This window comes from Rousettus aegyptiacus, unplaced genomic scaffold, assembly GCF_014176215.1.
Source record: "Rousettus aegyptiacus isolate mRouAeg1 unplaced genomic scaffold, mRouAeg1.p scaffold_m13_p_8, whole genome shotgun sequence".
NCBI classification, from domain to species: domain Eukaryota; kingdom Metazoa; phylum Chordata; class Mammalia; order Chiroptera; family Pteropodidae; genus Rousettus; species Rousettus aegyptiacus.
The window spans coordinates 93,179,257-93,202,090 of NW_023416311.1; the positions used below are offsets into that span (position 1 = coordinate 93,179,257).

General features: G+C 38.6%; 1 protein-coding gene across 5 annotated transcripts; it reads left to right on the forward strand.

Annotated features, from left to right (window-relative positions):
- The first annotated feature begins 723 nt into the window (after window positions 1-723).
- On the forward strand, window positions 724-21,881 carry C1QTNF3 (C1q and TNF related 3). Of its 5 annotated transcripts, none has more exons than XM_016121992.2 (7): window positions 769-1,162; window positions 6,391-6,502; window positions 8,545-8,699; window positions 11,861-11,990; window positions 14,811-14,910; window positions 20,088-20,243; window positions 21,589-21,881. In XM_016121992.2, the coding sequence occupies exons 1-7, from the start codon at window positions 863-865 to the stop codon at window positions 21,635-21,637; spliced, it is 1,002 nt and encodes a 333-aa protein (XP_015977478.1). In that variant the 5' UTR covers window positions 769-862; the 3' UTR covers window positions 21,638-21,881. The 5 variants fall into 5 exon arrangements, with proteins under 5 accessions (XP_015977475.1, XP_015977478.1, XP_015977473.1 ...); XM_016121987.2 differs by having other exon boundaries at window positions 769-1,123; XM_016121990.2 differs by having other exon boundaries at window positions 769-943.
- The last annotated feature ends 953 nt before the right edge of the window (window positions 21,882-22,834 follow it).

Consider the following 22,834-nt stretch of genomic DNA (forward strand, 5'->3'; position numbering starts at 1 on the left):
ATTCTCTCCATCCTGAACTACTCGGAGCAGTGTGTTTGGTCTGTCGCTTTCCATTTCTTCAATTTCAATCAAGACTATGTCAGAAGGAAGAGTAGCCAGAGACAAATAACATTCTTCTAACAGGAAACAGGACATTGTATCTTTGTCTGGTGATCAGTGGCTTGGTTAACTTTATTTAAACTTTGGCTTTTGGAAACTCAAGGGGCTAGGAAATAAAACGGAGGACTGGGAAAGGTGTTTGCTAAACGCGGAGACTCTGCACCTGAATCCGGCTCCATGTTCTGGAGTCACCCAGCTGCCTCCTGCTGCTGGCGTGTGGAAGGGGAAATGAGTTACGCTAAGCCGGGCACGGGGGGGAAATGGTGGCTGTGCAGCGGGAGCTCCCCCGATTGCCATTGCAGACAGAATTGTTGCAGTTAAGCTCAGATTTCCTGGCAAGCCCGAGGGTCAGTTTTTCCAAAAGACATCTTAGACCGCAGAGGCACCGCCTTTCCATATCTAATCACAAAAGCAAACGCTTGGACACATGCTCCCTGTTTCCAGTTGGTCGCATATGTTTTCTTCACACTTTGACAAAAAAACATGCCAAGGTGTGACATTTATGAACCCCACCAACTGGGAGCTGTGCACACAAATCCGTTGTGTCTGTGATGTGGGAAAGTGATGAATGGGCCGTTCTGCTTGGGGAGGAGGACCGCTTTCCCTCTGGCGTGCCTGCAGCCTTATTTATTACACACCAAAGTATAAAAACCACCCGGCTGGCTGCAGCCCTGTCTCCAGCTCTGGCACTCGCCCGAGGAGACCACGGCGCCTGGAGCCCCAGCCGTCTTCTCCAGGACGCTCTGTGGCTCCGTCGAGAATCATGCTGGGGCAGCTCGTCTGTTGGCACCTGCTGGCTTTATTTTTCCTCCCATTTTGCCTGTGTCAAGATGAATACATGGAGGTGAGCGGAAGAGCTAATAAAGTGGTGGCGAGAATAGTGCAAAGCCACCAGCAGACTGTCCATAGCGGCTCCAGGAGGGAGAAAGTGAGAGAGCGGAGCCATCCTAAAACTGGGACTGTGGATAATAACACTTCTACAGACCTAAAATCCCTGAGACCAGATGAGCTACCGCACCCCGAGGTAGATGACCTAGCCCAGATCACCCCGTTCTGGGGCCAGGTACTTAGAATTCTCTTCTAAGGATTGCTGTGAAAGCTTCATGAGTTTTGCTGTTCTTGCTCTTTTCTGCTGTGATTCTGGGGATGAATGCTTTTGAGAAGTTTGCTGAGCTGCTCGGGGGTCTCTTTCTGGGTCGCTCTGGGATGGATACCCGGGGGACTGCGGGTCTCGGTTGGAAAACCAGCAGAGGTAGCGTGGGTGTGCTGGGGTAAAGACAGGCTGTAGCATCTCCTCGCCTTTCTTCTGTCGGTGCAGGAAGGAGTGCTGACCTTTGCAGAATGGCTGTAGATAATCATTTGCAGATCACTAGAGAATTAAGCTTCCTTAATCCTTCCCGGCAGGGAGAAGCTGCCCATTGAGTTTTTCACTTTGACTTGCAGTTTACTGTGACAGTTTGTGCCAGGCTTGTTGATTTGATTTATAGCATTCTAGGTTGCTAAGTTTCCATGCTCAGCCTGTTTAAAAAAACGACCAAAGAGTTGAAACAAAACAAAATGAAAAGACTATGTATTTAAAATGCAAAGCTTTTTATATGGTTTAATGCCTGATAATACCAGGACTTGATTTATTTCTCAGAGTATAAGCTTAGCAATAAGGAAAGATCTTTAACTCTTTTAGGGCAGTATGGGAGTGTGTTAAAGTTTCAGTGTAGTGAATGGCAAACTAGTGAAACTCCATGTAATTTAAACCATTAAGAACCAGAAGAAAGTCTTTTTAATGTCTTCATTTAAAAAAAAAATATTTTAGAATTCTTTAGTTGAGGTATAATTGACATATAATGTTATATCGGTTTAAAGTGTATAACATAAGGAAGAAAGAGATTTTGGTTTACCTTCTAGGTATCAAGCATGCTGAAATCAGATGAAGGGTCAAGGAGAGTTACTTTGAAGTATATAATCTTTGAAAAATAGGTTTACTGCAAAAACTGACTGCTTCAGTGCATTAAGTAGGCCCCCAAAAATCAGCTGCAGTTGATATCTAACCCCTCTAACCACAGATGGGAGTTTGGGTTGAGGCTGGTGATCTGATCAGACCAAGATCTCACACAGAAGTCACAGTAGATCCGAGACTGACCTGGAATTTCTAATTCTTCCACACGCTGCAGTTGCCCAAACTGTTCTGTGGGCCTGTGTCAATAAAAAATTGTTTCTCTAAGGAGCCACAGAAGAAATGATAACCTTTAAAGGCACACTCTTTTTTTTTCTTTTTTCTTTTTTTTTTGAAAGCCACTTTCAGAGATTGTCCTTTTGTTTGACAATCTTTTGGCCAAAGGGTAATGGATGCTAATTTGTGTTTTCCATAGTGATGAAGATGTTTTCACTCTTGTCCAAGCCCTGATCTGGACTTTCCTTTTCAATAGATGAGGTCTTTGCTGGATCCTTCCTGGCTATGACAGTGTGAACCTCCACAGGCAGCAGACAGATGTAGACTGTCATTGGTCATCATTTCTTGGCAGCTAACACCTAGCAGGCCACTGAACTTCCAAATTAATTTCTATTCCACTCCACCTTCTTGTCCCCCTAAGCATCAAATGAGGGCGGTGGGGTGGGGGGGGCGCAGGGAGGAGGTTGGGGAAGGGGAACAGAAAGAAGTTAATTTCTGGCTGTTTTTTAAGCTGAGAGGGGCTTTTAAATTCCTCCAGGTTCCTGAAGTATTTCCAAACAAACCCCAACAGGAGATTTGGATACTCAGATTTAGTCCTTGGTATTCGAGAGCAGCGGTCCCCAGCCTTTTTGGCACCAGGGACCTCCTATGAGAATCTAATGCCTCTGAGGCGGAGCCAAGGCAGTGATGCTAGCGCTGGGGAGTGGCTGCAAATACAGATGAAGCTTCGCTTGCTGGCCTGCTGCTCACCTTTTGCTCTGGGGCTCGGTTCCGAACAGGCCACAGACTGGTACCGGTCCATGGCCCCGGGTGGGGGAGGGTTGGGGACCCCTGTTCCAGAAGTTTTCAAGACAACTCGTCTGCCAGTGGATATGGAGACGCACATTGAATTTTAGATTGGACTGTGTTTTTCTTTCTTTCCTCACTTCCCCTACTTTTCTTCTTATATTTTAATTCTCCCTTTGCCTCATTTGTTCTTTCACTGATCATATCCTGTGCTTCTACTATGCGCCAAGCTTTGGAATGGGTATAAATATGACCAAGCTCCTATCTCTGAACAGTACTGAAGGTTCCAATGGGGCTATTTAAATACCATGTAACAAAGTCAATGCGCAGAAGGCAGTTGGGGAAAAAAATGTCAGAGTGGTGGTGACCGCTAAGCTGGATCTCAAAGACGAGACAAAATGATGACTATGCATGGAAGAAATAACATGATATGTGCCACAGCAAAGAGACTTGAGAGGGCCCATGAGGAGTGGGTGTGACTGAGGCTCCTGAGGTGTGAGAGGAAGACTGGGGATGATTTTAGGACCAGGTTGGAGAATTCTGTTGTCTGGTGAGATCTTACTTTGCCAGCAAAAGTTTTGCTTGTTTCCTTATAGCAGGGCAGTGAGGTGGTCAACTTTGTGCTCTTAGATGACTCTGCCACAGGGTTTGTGATAGATAGGAGTGTGCGCAGAGATGGCGGCAAGCAGACCGGGGCTCTCTTTGGCATTTTCTTCTCTGTAGCTCTTCATCATTCACCTTTATGAATCTCTTCTTCTTCCTACTTCCTAGAAGTTACTTCCTGGTAGTAGAGCTCAGTTCTGAGTAGCTGCTCCTAGGCCTCCATCTATAAAATGGATGGTACTTATCTTAGAGTCACCTTCTTCATCTCGTGTTGCTCGTTTGCATGTCCTTGGTGTTCAAATTTGACTTACCTTTGGAAAAGGAGTTGATAAACTTAAGAGGGTGATATACAGTAACTGCCTAATATGTAATTCTCCCTTACCTAGGAGAAAACTTCTCAATTAACACATCCTGCCAACTCATTCTAAGACTATATCGAAAGGCTCACTAAATCTGTCCCACTTGACTGAACTTTGAAAGACAAGGCCAGGGGAGGAACATGTGAAATGTTGCACAAGGGTTCTCAGAAGGTGCCTGACTAGTGGTAACCAGAGCTTTCTCCCTGTCTTGGTGGCAGTTCTATGCTCTGGAAGTGCCCCAGGTAGCATGGACATGCGCCCCATTCCAGTTAGCTCCGATACTGAGCAACCTCATCTCCTCATGCCTAGGTGCCAGACTTTAAAATAAAATCTTTCTAAGTCATTATCCGAGGCTTTGGCAAAGGCTTTAATATCTTTGTTTGCATCTTAGAGCTGGAAAGGAAATTCATGACCATCTTGCCCAATCCTCTAATTAAGTAGACAAAAAAATAAATAAATAAAAAATGACGTCGGGGGGAAAATGACTTCCTAGAGTCACACAGAACTGAGATGAAAGTTTGGGAGTTCAGATTCCTGTTCAGTCATCTTTCTGACATTCGTAACATCTCAGTATTTCAATTCTATTTTTAAACAAATGATTCTCTCCCCGCCCTCCACCCCCGCACCCCCACCCATTCTTCTCTAAAATCCATTTTTAGAAGAGTCCTAGATTTCTTGGAACTTTAAGAGCTTTCTTTCACATTAACAAAATGACACCAGGAAATTATGGAATACTTACTTCTCAGATTGCATCTTTGGATTAGAAAGTTGGGTGGTGCCGTGGTGTCTGACTTCCCAAGTGTCTGGAAACCCTTGTCTCAAACCAATTACTTCACTGATTTTCTTTTCTTCTGCTAGTTTCAGTTTCAAAAAAGTTTTTCATAGGTTTTCATATCTGTACATGGTTGAGTCTGGTGGACTGAAGCCTAGACCAAGAGCTAGCTCCCAATCATTTAACACCTGATCACTCAAGAGGAGCTTTGAGCTGCTTCAGGAGAATGCCCGGACTTACAGACACTGTTCTGTATTTTCCCCAAATAGCTTGGTGGAAACCTTTAGGAAAAAGGAATGAGAGAGTGAGGAAAAAATCCAAGCCCATTTTTGATTTAATAAAAAAGTAAAGCCTAAATGTCCAGCAATGTGAAGCTTCGACCTACTCTTCTGCTTGGATTTCTAGCGATAGAGAAAACATGAACTTTATATTTTTCTTCCTTTCTTCCACTCTCGCTCCCTTTCTCCTCCTCTCTCTCTTCTTTCCTTCTTCCCTCCCTCTTTTCCTTTTTTTTTACATGAATCCCTTAGCAACAACATGCTGTTTTCAAGAAAATGTTAAATTACAATTGGTGTCTAGGAAAGTTTCCACAAGTATTTTGTATGACATAATTAAAAGGCAAGTTGCCAATTTAGACGAGACTCCACATTTTATAAGCAACTCTGACTCTTCCTCCAGTCAGCTTCAACCAGCTCTCTAGCTCCCTGAAGTGAAAGCACAAATTTTAGAATTTTATCTCTGAATAAATAAGCATTTAACTCAGTGTCTTATATGAATTCATTTAGTGCCCTTTAAGTGTTCATTAAATATGGTTTAAACAAGGTGATAATTTAAATTTTGAAGTGGAATATAAAATAGAAAATCATGTTAAATACTTTTTAATAGGAAGTTAAAATTGTTTCTAGAAAAACAACTTCTCTGACGTACCACCATTGATATGAATATTTATCAGCTGCAGTTTAATATTTTAAAAATATTTTTGAGTGGCTTCTCAAATGAAACCAAACTTAAAACAAGATAATTGATAAACATTCTTAGACTAATACTTCATTTCTTTAATTTCCTAAGATAATTTGAGTTGTGTCATGGCTGTGTGAAAAGGTGATATTATCATTCAGAATTCCTAAGAACTCTTAACCCAATGTTATGAATCATAGATAGTCTTAATACCTGTATTGGAAGTTGATAATTCTTATCGTTTGAGGACCGTCTACTCAATCTAGTTACATGCGAGGATTCAGACAGCTGGGAATGAAAGGGAATGTTTCTAAGTTCACTTTTGGAGGTTCTTCTGTTATCATCAGTAGCGGCAGCAGAACACGTCTCAGGAATACTGCCCCCCTCCCCCACCCACTCACGCTCCTTCCCAAAAAGCATGTTCTTCTACTGACTCTCTTGTTTCCTTTTCCTTTTGATCGTTGGTTCACTTCAGCTACTCTCTGACTCTTTTGCCATTGTCATCCCCACCCCACATCATCTTTTCTGATGTTGTTTTGGGTTGTTTAGAGTTAAATTTACCTAGGGAACAAGGCCAGAGGAAATTCAAAAGTCTTAATTACTCACAAATACCTTTCTCTGAAACTTATCTTTGTATCTTTTTAAAGTCTCCACCAACCGGTGGACTGCCCCCAGACTGCAGCAAGTGTTGTCATGGAGATTATAGCTTCCGAGGCTACCAAGGGCCGCCTGGACCTCCTGGCCCCCCTGGCATTCCAGGTAAGGATGAGAGAGATGCACTTTTGCCAGTCTAATTACAGACTGTGCCAAAATATGAGCCGGGGGTGAAACTAACTAATTTGAGATCACTTGTGTGTTATCCAAAGTGTATGTGTGGAAAATCCAAAAGAGAGTTGGGGTAGACTGGGCTTATAGAGACAGTTTAGGTGGAACACTATAAACCCTATAATATTTATTATCTATACCACACAAAGGATCTTACAGGCATTAGTCACACTGGGACACCAGATTTACAGGCTGGGAGTTTGCTCACCAGCACAGAGTGTAGAACTATCTGATTTTAGCGTAGTCCGTGCAATACAGTATATCCAACTATCAGGGAATTCATGATGTGAGAGTGTGAAAGAGAGGAGTTTACTGGTCTGGGTTATAGGTATCTCCATGGTGTCATTCACAGAGCTACCCATGCTTCTTTCAGATTCTCGGTCCAGTTAAATTTTTGTCCCCCAGACCTCAGAGTCTTTCCTGTTCGGCTTTCTCTCAGTTGGTTTTTATGTCTCTTTCGGGCTTATGGGAACATGTTTGCACTCCTGCACCATCTGGTGGCATGAGGAATGCTAGAGAGCTCTATTGTGCCCCTGTAGACCCACCATTCAGCCATCCCTACTCTACTGAATGGTGTCCCAGGCTTTCGGGATTTGGATAACTTGCTGGCATCATGAATCACCAAGGAAAGGACAACCCAGGTCCCTCCATCCTAGGACTTCCAAATCTATCTGGGCGTTTAATAGTCTTCCTTCTCCCCAGGTCAATTTCTGGGGATAGGACCTTTTATCGGGGTTTGGCCAAAGTTCTACTTGCTCTTCTCCGATGTAATCCCATTGATGTTAACATATATCAAATGAGGTTTAATTTTTTAAATATACTTTTGAGTGGCTTCTCAGATGTAACCAAATTTAAAATGAGAAAATGCTGCATTAGACTTTAAACTGTGATTACCGACTTGAAATCTATGTCATTGAACATCAAGGGAAGCAGGCAGCAGGTGAAGTGGTTAGGGGTAGGGAATGTTCAGACCCTCCTAAACTCTTCTCTGGTCTAAACTCTTCCGAAGTGACACAGCGAGTTGGCCTTGCCTAATAGTTCCTGTTAGGAACAGTTTTGTCATCAGCACATTAACCTCTTAACAGAGTCAAAGTTCATTTATGCAGAAAGATTGCAAGCCAGATATGAGGACCTGACCGAAGGTAGCAGGCAAAATTAATAGCAAAGAGGCCTGAAATTCAACAAATAGAAAAATAAAAGGTATAGAAATTATCTCTTAGATTAAAATAGTCAAAATCATTATCTAAATTATGCTTTCAAAATTATTATAATTTTTTATCAGTGATTTTACTTTTTCCCCAGCTATGAAAGTGGTACAGGTCATTCGTAAAAAAAAACTTTAAAAAGACAGAAAAGTATATAGAATGACACAAAAATCACTCATATTCTATCCATTCGGGAGAAAAAAAACACTATAAACATTGTTTTGTAATTTGTTCTAGTTTTTTTCCCCCTTTAGATATTATACATACAACACATATAGTATTCTGAATATTATATGTACACACATGTGGTATCATATTATCCCTATTGATTCATAACCTTTTTATCTAAAACATGAATATTATTAAATGTTATTAAATATTTTTCTTTAACTTTCTTTTTGTTGACTATAAAACATCATTTACTGGGTTGCACCATTTAGTACATCCAATTTTGGTGGACATTTAGGTGGTTTCTAATCTTTGCTATTGTAAATGATGCTTTGATAATCAGTCTTCTACATGTTTTTCATCCAGGTCTTGCTTTATAGGAAAAATAGGCTTTGGAGCCTTAAGAGTATCTAAGGCTGTTTTCAATGTCCCATTTAAAAGAGATCCCATTTGATGATGCCTCCATGGCTGTATTTGGGATTGTTTCAAATGGTCCCCCTTTACAATTGAGTTTGTACATGTTTGAAGAAAGGAGACATGTACAGATAGACAGGGAGTATGAGTGACTGGGTTTTCTCATGCGATGATGTCTGGTTGTTTAAGGAAACCATGGGAACAATGGCAATAATGGAGCTACTGGCCATGAAGGGGCCAAAGGCGAGAAAGGAGACAAAGGTGACCTGGGACCACGAGGGGAGCGGGGGCAGCATGGCCCCAAAGGAGAGAAGGGCTACCCGGGGATTCCGCCAGAACTACAGGTAAATTGTCTTCAACACATCTCCAGGTGACTTCTAGACTATCCTGATCATCAGGGTCCAGGAGTCAGAAGGCTTGAGTGCTTCCTCATGTGCTCACCAATGCTGAGTAAACCTGAACCTCAGTTTGTTCATCTGTAGCACAGGATGTTTGCATGAGGTCTGTGCTGTTTGGAGTGCTTTGCAATCATCCTTAGGAAGAAGGGAAACTTATGAAGGGTGAAATTTAACTCCTCAATGGATCAAGCACAAGATAATCACAAACAGCAGTTCATCTCTCATTTTCCAAATGAGAAAGCATATTAAATAAAAAGGTTTCTGGCAACTCGAATATATAAACTTGTGGATATATAAAATATTATAAGTAGACATTTGACCATTCCAGTTATTTTCTAATTTTATTGCATTTATATATTTAAATTGCGTATATGAATTTTAATGTACAAATATTGCTTTCTATCAACTCAGATTTTGTGGCACGATTTTTCTCATCGGTATCTTTTTTATCACTAGAGACATTTTATTTTGAATTATCCACCTACAGATTTCCAGATCAGGTTATATTCATTTTAGTTTAAAGTGTTTTTAATCTATGTATGAGGCTATAATTGAACATTTTATCCTAAGCTTAAGTACTCATTTGTCTATTTTTTATTTTTTAACTGCTCTTCAAAATTTTTGATGCCCATAACATGTAAAACTTGAAAATATGAAGTTCTAGGGGGCTAGGAGACTAGGGCGAAGGGTTAAAGAAGTACAAATTAATAGTTGATAGTTGGTCACAGTGATGGGGAGCATGACAGAGGGAATGTAGTTAGCATTAATATGATGGCTAGGCGGAGGGCCAGGGAAGGGAGGGAGCAATTGGGGGGATTGTTTTATGAAGTTTATAGATGTCTAACAAATGTACTGTATACTTGAAACTAATTTAAATAAATAAATTTTTAAAAATAAAATGTGAAGTTTGGTCACCAAGAAAATTACTGGATTACTTTTATTTTTGGCTAATATTTTTTAAATTGATCTTCTAAGGGACTCCTGTGAACAGTGAAAGTTAGTAGCTTATATTAAAGTTGTTTCTGGCTGGTATGTCTTCCTGAAACAGTAACTTGTGGTTAAAAGAAATTGAGGAAATGTACAGTAATACAAGAGACTTTTAAAAAACTAAGATATAAAGCAACTCTTGTCTGAAAGATTATTGAGGAAAAACTTTGCCTTTTAATTGGGCATATATAGTCGTCATTTGACCATGGATAAATTCCACCATTTTTCTGGGCATTGCAAACTAAGAGGTCCTGTGTATTACTCTAACTGCTTTTATGGTTTTGTAACTTTTAAAATGAATGCTGTTTAATAATTTTAGCAACCTGAGATCCATGTGCCAATATAAATTTACAAAGGAAAGAAGACATATTCTGCGTGGCCAGTTAAATTTACCTAATAAGGTGGATAATAGACACTCTCAAAGCTAGAAACTCTAATCCCAAGCCTGTGAATGGTTGTACCCGGGCTAAGGGGCTTTGGAATAACCTGTTTAATGAAGAACACCTTAAGCAATTATTAAATTTGCTTCATTAACTATTTGACCCTAAAACTACAACGTAATCATTTGAGAGTACGATGTTCACCTGTTTTAAAGGAAGTATCACACAGGAGGGAAGACTGGCCTCAGGCAGATTGTAAAGGAGGGTGACTTCTGGGACCCTTCATTTCTATTTTTAAATCCCTTCTCTGGTGTCACCCATAGGGACGTCCTTCTGCATCCAATGCCCTATGCTGTGTTTCTGACTGTCAAGATCCTTTCTGTGTTGATTCTCTCAGACCTGCCTTCCCCTCAAGTCTTCCAGAACTTCAAATTATTTGACCTTTCATCTATCTCCCTACGATTGTTATTCATTGAAAACAGATGATCCCAGCAGGTTAAAGAAATTATAGATCTAATGCGCATTCAGTTTCAATGACTCATTTGGACAGGGGATTGGCACTGATTTTCAAATGTGACTCTTCAATGGTGGTACAATTCCCATGTGTGGGTTTTTCTCATATCACCAAGCAATTCTCCAACACCACCTTAGCCGATGTCCTGCAATTCAACTCAATTCTGACACTACCTGAAGATGTCATCAGATCCCACAGGTTAAGGACTTAGTCCTACAAGACTGTACCTCCCCCTTCAGATGCCAATTACAAGTCCAGGTTGTCACTGTCCAGCTATAGATGGAAGATTTCAACAATCCTCTCCTTAGGTTTGATCAATATGCCAGAGTGGCTCACAGACTCAGAAACATATTTTACTTGCTTTTTCACTGATTTATTATAAAAGGTTATAACTCAGGAACATCAAAACAAAAGAGATGCATAGAGCAAGGTATAGGAAAAGGGTGTGGAGCTTCCATGCCCTCTCTGAGAATATGTGCCATTGTCCCCAAATCTCTTCGTGTTTACCAATCTGGAAACCCTGGAACTCCTTTCTTTTGGGTATTTATGGAGGGTTAATTACATAGTCACGACTGATTAAATCATCAGTCTTTGGTGATTGAGCTCAATCTCCAACACCTCTTTCCTCTCAGAGGTTGGCGGTCTGGGTGGAACTGAAACTTTCAACTTTCTAATCACATGGTCGGCTCCACTGGCAACCTGCCCCAACTTACCTATGCTGCTTTGCAAAAGTCACATCTTTAACATAACAAAGATACCTTGATCACTCTTGGGAGGAGATGAAGATGAAATGTATATTTATCACAAATCTTTGGGGGAAAGACTAACACGGGGTAAAAAAAATTAAAAAGTTGTTTGGCTACTGGGCTTCTCAGATCTTTAATATTCTAATATGCATTTAATAGCTATAAGTGGAAGATTTCACCAAAATAATCCCAACATTATTTGATAATAGAATTTTAATATTTCAGAAAGCATTATAAAGTCTAATGTTTCTTGAAACACATGATCAGAAATGTTGATATTTATGATCACTTTAATGGCTACATAGCATAAAAATGTTAGAAATTACCATATTTATTTAATTCATTCTCTATAGATTAGTGGTTAAGTTACTTCCTGTCTTGCTGTTACAAATAATGTTGAAACAAACTTACTTGTATAAAAATCTCATTTTTTAAAAAAAGATAGATTGCCTATTAATTCACTGTCAACTCCTTCCTTAGATTGCATTCATGGCTTCCCTGGCAACCCACTTCAGCAATCAGAACAGTGGGATTATCTTCAGCAGTGTGGAGACCAACATCGGAAACTTCTTTGATGTCATGACTGGTAGATTTGGGGCCCCAGTATCAGGTGAGCTGTAAAGATTAATGAATGACCGAAATAGTCAATCCAGCAATCAGGAAGGAAGGAAGGAAGGAAGGAAGGAAGGAAGGAAGGAAGGAAGGAAGGAAGGAAGGAAGGAAGGAAGGAAGGAAGGAAGGAAGGAAGGAAGGAAAGGAAGGAAAGGATAGGATGAAGAGGGAGGGAACAAAGAAAGGAGAACACTCAGGGAGTTGAGAACTTTTTCTGATTTCAATTTTAAAAAGCAGCTCATGTACAGATTTCTGTTGGATTTTAAAGTAAATTAATTATAATCTAAAAAGACTTTTAATAATGATGGCCATAGTTACTAAGATTATTATCTCTGATTTGAACTAAATCAAATAATATCTAAGAGGGCATAGTTACCTCTGAATTGAAAAGCCCTATCCTATCCTTGCCACCGTCCCGAGGAAGCGCTGGTCCTTTTTTTAAATTAAAAAAAAAAATTTTTTTTGAGCACTTCTTCATTTTACATTGCTGCTGTAATAAATTACCACAAACCAGGAGCTTAAAACAACATGAAATTATTCTCTTACAATTCTGGAGGTCGAGTCCAAAATCAGTCCAACTGGGCTAAACTCAAGATATAGGCAGTGTCAATTCCTCTGGAAGCTCCAGAGCTTGCCTATTTTCATTTTTAGAGGCCGCCAACATTCCCTGTCTCTTGGCCACATCACTTCGATCTCTGTGTCCATTGTCACATCACCCTCTCTTCTCAGATTCTGACTTCCCTGGCTCTCTTATAAGAACAGTCTTGAGTCCACCCGAATAATCTAGGATAATCTCCTCATCTCAAGATCCTGAATTTAGTAACACCTGCAAAGTCCCTACTGCCATATAAGGTAACATTCACAGATGCTGGAGACTTTAGAACATGAGCATATTTGGGAGTGATGAGACAAGGAAGCCTGATTTTTGTAATTACAGTAACACAAAGACCTGAAAACCATAGTGCAAGTGTGTTGTCTCTGGTTTTATTACCTTCCCTCGCAGAGGAAAACCATATGTGGATATAATACATATTTTCTTTTGTATTTCCGGCTCTAGGAATTTCATTTTTTCACCATCTGGTTTCTTAGTCTGCTCTTTCTAAAATGCTCCTGCAATCTTTTTATAGTAGTCATTGTTTTTTTTTTTTCATGAAAATTAATATCCTTTCCTGTCATTTTGATTCCAGCTGCATCTTCCCGAGGCATTGAAAATTGATGTGTGTGTGTATCTAATAAGAAGTTTTATAAAATGTAAAAACTAAACATATATACAGTACTTTCTTTGAGTCCTCTAATTTTGATCTACTTTTACTTTTCATATGTAGACCAGTCTCTAGGCCTATGAATGAACACGACTGATTTTTATATCATTTCCTTTATTTCCAACACATTGAATATGCAAGACTGGCACTAAATGAAGCATAATCATACTTCTTTATTTGGTTCAACTTGACTCAGGCAGATGAGTCAACATGATACCCTTACAGCTTTTATCTTACTTGATTGCACTTTTGGAAGAGCATAAAACTATGTAGCATTTTTTTTTAATGTTTCTGGGTTTTTCTCTCACAAAATCTATTATGGTCTGAATGTTTGTGTCCCCCCAAAATTTATTCATTGAAAATCGAATGCCCAAAATGATGGGATTAGGAGGTGGGGGCCTTTGAGAGGTGATTAGATCATGATGGTGGAGCCCTTGTGAATGGGATCAGTGCCTTCATAAAAGAGGCCCCACAGGGTTTCCTAGCCCCTCTGCCATGGGAGGGTACAACCAGAAGTCTGTGACTCGGAAGAGGGCACCGTGGTTTCTGACCTCCAGCCTCTAGGACTATGAGAAATAAGTTTCTATTGTTTATAAGCTACTCAATATGTGGTATTTTGCTATAGCAGGTTAAACAGACCAACACGAGACCATTAGTTTAAAAATATAGCATGGAAATCAATAAGAGTTTGATACTTTACATTCATTCATTTTCCAAAACACACTCTCAAATCCACGATTATTTGCAGTTGAGCTTTTCCTTCTCTTTCTTCTCCCTACTATTCGGTTCTTCTCAATCACCCAGTGAAGATATTTTTTGCACTGGCATTTAGAATATATTAAGTTGCTTTCAATTAGGAGCTCTATAATCTTATAAGAAAATTCATATCTTTTAAAATATGTTGGTCTTTTTCAAATAAGAAAGATTCACATATTTAGCAGCAAGATTATGCTGCTGAGTCAAAGTTGTATCTTTCTTTACATAATTTCATCTACTTACAATGAATAACATGAGAAATTACTGGAACTATTTATTTAGAAGTGATAAAAATTTATCTGTGCTATCGTACCTTCTTATCCTTGACTAACATCTGTGACAAGTGTGTACTCGCTCACTGTAATGTTATATTTAGCTCATTTTGTTGGGCCACAGAGGGCCATGTGTTCTTCCATGCAGGGCTCTGTACATTGTCCATATGAGTCCTGTGGTATGTGTTGATGATAATCTGTACCTAGGAACAGCATGTGCTTTGCCCTAAGCACTGTGTCAGGGACAAGTGAGATACAGCCAAAATAAGGCAAACTCTTTTTTGCAAAGAGTTTGTAATAGGGACACACAGTGTACACATTGAGAAAGTCTCAAAAAAAATTTAAAACAGGTTGAAAGTGAGAGCAGATCAAGAGGCACTCGTACAAATAAGGGCCAAGAAGAATTTACATAGCACATGGAATATGAGCAAAAGAAATGTGAAGTCGTGGGGCATACCTCCCTGTTACCTCGTGGTCCTCAATGCAAAATGTATTAATATAATGTAAATAAATGCCTGCCTTTTTCAGGGGTGTATTTCTTTACCTTCAGCATGATGAAGCACGAGGATGTCGAGGAAGTGTATGTGTACCTCATGCACAATGGCAATACAGTCTTCAGCATGTACAGGTGGGTGGCCTTTTCTAATACAGATAACATCCATGCCACCATTGTTGGCTCAACGGATGGCCAGTAGATGGATTCAACAGAGCCTGACATGGACACTGTTATCACCAAGAGCTTCCAAACACCAATGTGTGGCCAGATTATAATCACTAATTAAGAAGAAATAAACCTGATGAACTTAGCGTAAACAGGTTGAGGCCTTGAGCCACTTCATAGCAACACTCCCCATAACTAATCATTTACATTCTTTTCTTAAAGCATTATTTCTTCTTTCTCAGCTTTTTCTTCCATTTTCCTGCTCTTCTGCCCTCTTTACTTAGGTTTCAGCCCTGTCAATGGTCTCTACTACCCCTGTGGGCTGGTGGGTTTAAAGTTGGGAACGGGTCCCTCTCTTTTGGCTGTGCTCTTGCTCTGATACTTATCCTAGCAACCTAGCACCACATTTTTTTATTTTGAAAAGAAATATTTTGACTTCTCCGATGGAAGCTTAGAATGTGGGAGATGGACAGAGAACCAACATCCTTCCCATAATTAAACGGATGGTAAGTTATCTGTGAATGACTTTGTGGTTATTCCTGCTGGTGCAAATTCGAGGACTGAGAGTATTTGGCTGAACATCCCAAGTCTTTTTTAGGCAAGTTTTGAATTTGGAGATAATACCATTTTCTTAGGAATTTAGCAGGCTTTTGCTCTATTTGCTACTGGTCAGTTATATGTGTTAGTAAACTACATCCAGTGTTATTTTTTAGACGGATAGTTTTTTCAGCATATTAGTTCCTTGATGCTTTGCCTTCATCCTTTCTCTCCCAACTCAATGGTTGCTACCACAAAGCCTTCCAAAACAACGGATTTAGGTAGAATAGCAATTTTTTAAAACTTTTTTTTATTGAAGTATAATTGACATGTAACATTAGTTTCAAGTGTACTATATAATGATTCCATATTTGTATCTTTGAGGAATTATTTTTCTTGTGGTGAGAACTTTTAAGATTTACTCTTTTAGCAACTTTTGAATATTCAATACAATATTCTATTAACTGTAGTCACTATGCCTTACAATACACCCCCATGATTTATTTATTTACAACTGGAAGTTTGTGCCTTTAAAAACTTTTAAATGTATTTTTTAATTTCTTAATTATAGTTGACATGCAATATTATGTTTCAGGTGTACAACATAGCTATTAGACATTTACATAACTTAAGAAGTGATTGCCCAATAAATCTATACCTGACACCATATGTAGTTTCAATATCATTGCCTATATTCCTTGTGCTATACTTTACACCCTCATGACTATTTTCTAACTATCAATTTGTGCTCCTTAATTCCTTCCCCTTTTCCACCTATCTCCTCAAACCCCCTCCCATTGGGCAACCATCAAAATGTTCTTGTATCTATGAGTTTGTTTCTGTTGTGTTTGTTCATTTATTTTGTCTTTCAGATTTCATACATAAGTGAAATCATATGGTATTTGTCTTTCTCTGACTTATTTCACTTAGCATAATATCCTCTCGGTCCATCCACTTTGTTGAAGATGGCATGATTTCATTCCTTTTTATGGCTAATATTCGATCGTATATATGTACCACTCTTTTTTCTCCATTCATCCACTGATGAATACCCAAGTTGCCTCCATATCTTGGCTATTGTAAATAATGCTGCAATGAACATATGAATACACATGTTACTTCAAAGTAGCATTTTGCTTTTTTTCAGATAAATATCCAGGAGTAGAATTCCTGGGCCCTTCTTTGTCTCTTGTCGCAGCGTTTGTTTTAAAGTCTCTTTTGTCTGATATAAATATGGCTACAACAGCTTTTTTTTAAAATTTACATTTTCATAAAATATTTTTTTCATCTTTTTACTTTCAGTTTGTGTGTCTTTTAATTTGAAGTGAGTCTCTTGCAGGCAGCATATGTATGGTTTTATTTTCTTATCCATTCAGCCACCCTATGTCTTGATTGGAACATTTAATCCATTTATATTTAAAATAATTACTGATAGATATGTAGTTATTGCCATTTTATCATTCATTTTTTTAATCTTATTTTTGTTGTTGTTTTTTTCTTTTTCTTCTTCTTCTTAAAGAAGTCCCTCCAACATTTCCTGTGATACCGGCTTGGTGGTGATGAATTCCTTCAGCCTTTTATTGTCTGAGAAGCTCTTTATCTGTCCTTTGATTCTTCTCAATGATAGCCTTACTAGGTAGAGTAATCTTAGTTGTAGGTCCTTGCTTTTCATCACTTTGAATATTTCATGCCAATATCTTCTGGCCCTCAAAGTTTCTGTTGAGAAATCAGCAGACAGTCTTCTGCGCTCCCTTGTAGATACTTAAGTGTTTTTTTCTTGCTGCTTTTAAGGTGTTTTCATTGTCTTTAACCTTTGGCATTTTGATTAGGATGGGTCTTGGTGTGGACCTCTTTAGGTTCATCTTGTTTAGAACTCTCTGTGCTTCCTGGGCTTGTGGGTCTATTTCCTTCACCAGGTCAGGGAAGTTTTCTGTCTTTATTTCCTCAAATAGGTTTTCTATTCCTTTCTCTCTCTCTTCTCCTTCTGGTATCCCTATGATGCAAATGTTGGTATGCTTTATTGATGTCGTCCCAGAGACCCCTTAAACTATTCTCGTTTTCCAGGGGTTGTTTTTTCTTGCTGCTGTTATGCTTGGGTGTTTTCTGCTGCCTTCTTTTTTAAATCTCTGATTCAATCCTCTGCTTCATCAAATCTGTTGATCCCCTGTAATATATTCTTCATTTCAGTTATTGTATTCTTCACTTCTGATTGGTTCTTTTTTATGTTTTCTATTGCCGTGTTTATGTTTTCTATCTCTTTGTTCTCACTAAATCCATCTCCTCTTTCCCTAAGCTCATTCGGCATCCTTATAACCAGTGTTTTGAACTCTATCTGGTAGATTGCTTATCTCCATTTTGTTTAGTTCTTTTTCTGGGGCTTTGTTCTCTTCTTTCATTTGGGACATGTTTTTTATGTCTCCCCATTTTGGCTGCCTTCTCGTGTTTGTTTCTATTTTTTTTCATGTTTGTTTGTCTTATGTTTGTATTAGGTAGGACTCTTAAGTCTCCCAGTTTTAGTTGAGTGGCTTTATATAGTAGATGTGCTGTGGGGCCCAGTGGCAGTCTCCCTGGTCACCTGAGCTGGGTGCTCAAGGTGTGTCTCTTGTATGGGTTGTGTGTGCCATCTTGTTGTAGTTGAGCCTTGGTTACTGTTTGCATGTCAGTAGGAGGGACTGACTCTCAGACTGATTGGTATTAGGACTGACCAGTGACTATAGCAGAGAAGCTGTGGTGCAGGGGCCAATGCTATAGAGGAGGGTTCACTTTAGTAGGGCTCTGGTGCCTGCCCAGTCTGACCTTTTAGTGTATCATGTGTAGAGGTATCTAGGTGGTGCTTTGGCAGATTCTGAAGCCAGCTACTGGGCATGTCAGCCCTGGGTCCTCCTTGGAGGGAATCCCACTGCAGGCCCATTCAGCTGCTACCTGTGCCCAGACAAGGGCCACCTGGCATGAGCCATAAAATGATATAAAGACATCTTCTACTCACACTGGGCTTGGAGGTGCCTGGGAGAGGCTAAGCTGTGAACCAAGACCAGCTACTACCACTGCTGGGCTTGGGGCTGCTTAACAAGTGGTGCGGGGCACTCTGAGGCCAGATGCTGCTTGTTTGGGTTTTGTGAACCGTTAACAGAATCTATGAGCTTGTTTTTTTTTTCTTTTTGATTCCATACGTAAGTGAGCTCATATAGTATTTGACTTATTTCACTTAACATAATGCCCGCAAGCTTAATCCATATTGTCGCAAATAGAAAGATTTCTTTTTTTATGGCTGAATAATATATATAAATAGATGCCACATTTTCTTTATTTGTTCATCCATTGATGAACACTTAGGTTGTTTACATGTCTTGGATATTGTAAGTAATGTTGCAATGAACATGGGATGCATGTATCTTTTTGACTTAGTATTTTTATTTTCTTTTAAAAATACCCAGAAGTAGAAATGCTCAATCATATGTTAGTTCTATTTTTAATTTTTTGAGGAATCTCCATACTGTTTTTCATATTGGCTGTGCCAGTTTACATTCATACCAATAGTATACAAGTGTTCTCTTTTTTCCCCATTCTTGACAAATTTTGTTATTTCTTATCTTTTTGATAATAGCCATTCTAACATGTGTGAGGCGATATCTCATTGTGGTTTGAATTTTTATTTCCCTGATGATTAATTACATTGAGCATTTTTTTTTTATATACCTGTTGGCCATCTGTATGTCTTCTTTAGAAAAATGTCTATTCAAATTCTCTTTCCATTTTTTAATCAGATTGATTTTTTTGTTGTTGTTGCTGTTGTTTGCTGTTAAGTTGTAAGAATTTTTTAAAATGTATTTTGGATATTAACCCTTTATCAGATGCATAATTTGGAAATATTTTCTCCCATTCAGTAGGTTGCCTTTTCATTTTGTTCATGGTTTCTTTTGCTGTGAAGAAACTTTTTTAGTTTGATGTAGTCTCATTAGTTTATTTTTGCTTTTGTTACCTTTGTTTTTGGTGTCAAATTCAAATAGTTATTGCCAAGACTGATGTCAAGGATCTTACTACCTATATTTTCCTCTAAGAGTTTTATGGTTTCAGATGTAGTAAATGTATTTTTGACTTATAATATTTCAATTTATGACGGGTTTATTTGGATATAATTTCATCATAAATCAAGGAGCATCTGTATTTTAGTTTGGGTTATGACAGCACCCTCTTTTAGTACCCAACTCTAAATTATTTAGGGTAGACTAAACCACTGTGACATTGGCCCAAGGTAATGGCTTGAACGTAGTAGAAATTCCTTTTCTTCTCATGGAGTAGCCCACAATGGTTATTCAGGTTAAGGTGGACAAGAAAGAGCTTTCTTCTACATAGTCTACAAGACATCTTCAGCCTTCAACATATAACTTCCATAATGAGGAAAGAACAAGGAGGGCTGTTTGTGAGAGTTGTATCAGCCAACCCTATAAATGGCACATTATTTCTATTCACATACCATTTAAAGAGCTTAATCACAGGACTATACCTAAATGCATGAGAGTCTTGGCATGAAGGGGAGGACAGATTCTGGTAATGAGCTGGCTGTCCACTGCAAAGGCTAAATAGTTTGTACCTTTTTTTCTTTCTAGCTATGAAACAAAAGGGAAATCAGATACATCCAGCAACCATGCAGTGCTGAAGCTGGCCAAAGGAGATGAAGTTTGGCTGAGAATGGGCAATGGAGCTCTTCATGGGGACCATCAGCGCTTCTCTACATTTGCAGGCTTCCTGCTTTTTGAAACTAAGTAAATATTTGAGTAGATTTGATCCACTTTGGGGAAGACTTGTAGCTGAGCTGGTATTGTTATGATCTGAGGTTCATTAGAGTTGAGGGTTCTACACATTGTATTTAAAAAAAATGTTAATGATTATATTGCTAATAATGCCACAGGTACAGTAATAATGTGCGATGACTCAGGGGCTCAGAAGAATAAACAAAATTTTCCCAAATGACCTTGACCAATATACTTAGCACCTTTATCATTCTTCTCTCAGCACCTAAAAGAGAACTCCTTTCTTGATACAGGTTGGAAATATTTGTTCCCATCAGAGAAGTCATTTGCAAAGAGTTTTGGTGGCTCTATTTTAAATTTAATAACAGCTTTCAGGTACCCTTGAGGTTTGGGGTTCATCATTAAAACTTTTCAGAGAATAGGATGTAGTGATTATGATGGGACCAGGGCAAGAACAGGGACACTTGCTAGGACAAAGGTACTAGAAACATTTGTAAAGCCTAGACTGGGAAGTAACACTTTGATCCAGTGGGTCAATATTCGTGAATAAAGTATAGACATTTTTTAGTATTCACAATGCCCGCAAATAATTGGCTGCTGCTGCTGCTGCTGCTTCTTTTTTTTTTTTTTAATAAGGATACTGCTATAATTAAATTTTAACTTCTAGTAGCTTGTATTTTTGGAAGTAGAATTTCTCATGATCCAGAACTGGATTTACTAAACCTGGTTTATCAGGTTGACTCTTTGTCATTGTGTTTCTCAGGTTACGATAGATCTTTGTTCATGCGAACCCGCAGAATCAGCTGAAGTGAGTTTAGGTCCACATCTTTTCTCTCAATTTAGAAATTACTATAATAAACTACATGTTGACAAGTCATGTCGAAGGAGCTGTAGACTTCATTATATACACTCGAACTAACGGATACAAAATATAAAGGCCTTCCACTTAGGAGACATACAATAAAATCTCAACCATTTTTTAAAAATAAAAATGATATGACTTCTTTGATTACCATATTTAATCAATATTCACACAAGAGCTGTGCCTCTTGACTTTTGCCTATCCCTCCCCCAAAGAATTAAAAGGATTAATCAATTCTCAAAGGATTGAATTAGTCACTAAAATTATACTGTCTGAAGATAGTACCCAAAGATAGTACCGGAAGCATGGAAAATTAATTAGGGCTGCCCTATTAGCTAACTAGTATGTTTCATGATCAGTTCAGCCTCTGACCCTTTTCTTTAGATCTATAAATATTTTAAAACTCTTCCTGAATCCATATGTAATGCTACTTTAAAGTGAATGGATATTATCTATAATATGCTTGACTGTTAATGTTTTTGTGATTTCGTATAGGTCCTCCCCACCAACTCCTTCCCCTGGAACTGTGGGGTCATGGGGTTGAAGTTTACTATTACCAAATGTCATTAATAGTCCGTAAAAACGCATTGCCAATAAATATTGGATGTTGCATGCTGTCCAAGGAATTCCATATCTAAAGAACATAAAATACAAGTAAGTACCTAGAGGAAGATATTAGCCTGGCTTTAGATAAAATCAAGCCAAGAAAAATGAAATAAATATTATGTAAAAAATAAATATACCTTTGTTAAGTGTATGGTTTTATAATGTTCTTAATAAAGTTGAATAGTCATACAATTGGAAGTCACTACGATTTGTTAATACAAAGTTAAAATATTTTCATATAGATGATGTGAACATTCTTACAATCAATTATGTGGGCACAGAGCAGGGTAACTTGTCCAACAAAAACTCCACTTTTCAGTTATTCCATTGCTACAATTCAACCCTCTGAGTTTTTAAGACACTGATGTTTAGAGGATCCTTTAATGAAATCTGAGTATTTTGGAGGAGAGGGATCTTCTTCACAACCTGAAGTCTTTATGTTGATACCTAAATTCAAGGTTTTGCCTTAGTAGAGATATACAAGGTTTGGTTGCAGGCAGGTGGAAAGCACTTCTGGCTTGCAATTAAGTCCTCAGTGTGGAGAAGAGTGATCAGTAAGGAAGGTCGAAGAAGGCCAAGATAATTATCAGTGTTTCACAGTTTCACCCATGACCAGAATTAGTTCTGGAAGACTGATTTTACATCTTCCTAAAACTAGGATCTGCAAAAAATGATAATATGCTGATGTCATGTGAAATTTAAAGGTATAAGAGACCAACTTTTACTTCCAAAGCCCCATGAAGGCAAACTCCACGAATGAAGCACATGGGTTTCTGCTTGCTGCAGAAATGCAATACATACACTGTAGAATTGCTTCATATAATGATTAAGTCGGGTAATTTTCCAGTGCAGAAAGGGCTACATTTGAACTGGACAACAAAGAGATTATATAAAAGGAATTTTATTGAGCATATTGTGAATAAAAGCTGAAGTCAAAAATATTCAAGCAGTGGATAGAATAATCAAATGTAAATTCCGAAGGATATGGCTGGAACTCATAAACATCTACTTTGTGCAAAGATATTATGCTATTCCAAGAGCTACTCAGCATTCGCAGTTAAATTCTTACCTTTCAGGAGTTTTTAACCTGACAAGAAAAAAATTCTGAGCTGTCCTAAATTGAATTATAGCAGGC

Excerpts from the sequence above, each read along its gene's own strand:
- C1QTNF3 (XM_016121992.2), top strand. The coding sequence starts at position 863 with ATGCTGGGGCAGCTCGTCTGTTGGCACCTGCTGGCTTTATTTTTCCTC. Across the intron at positions 6,503-8,544 it reads TGGCCCCCCTGGCATTCCAG|GAAACCATGGGAACAATGGC; the intron begins GTAAGGATGAGA and ends TGGTTGTTTAAG. Across the intron at positions 8,700-11,860 it reads GGATTCCGCCAGAACTACAG|ATTGCATTCATGGCTTCCCT; the intron begins GTAAATTGTCTT and ends CTCCTTCCTTAG.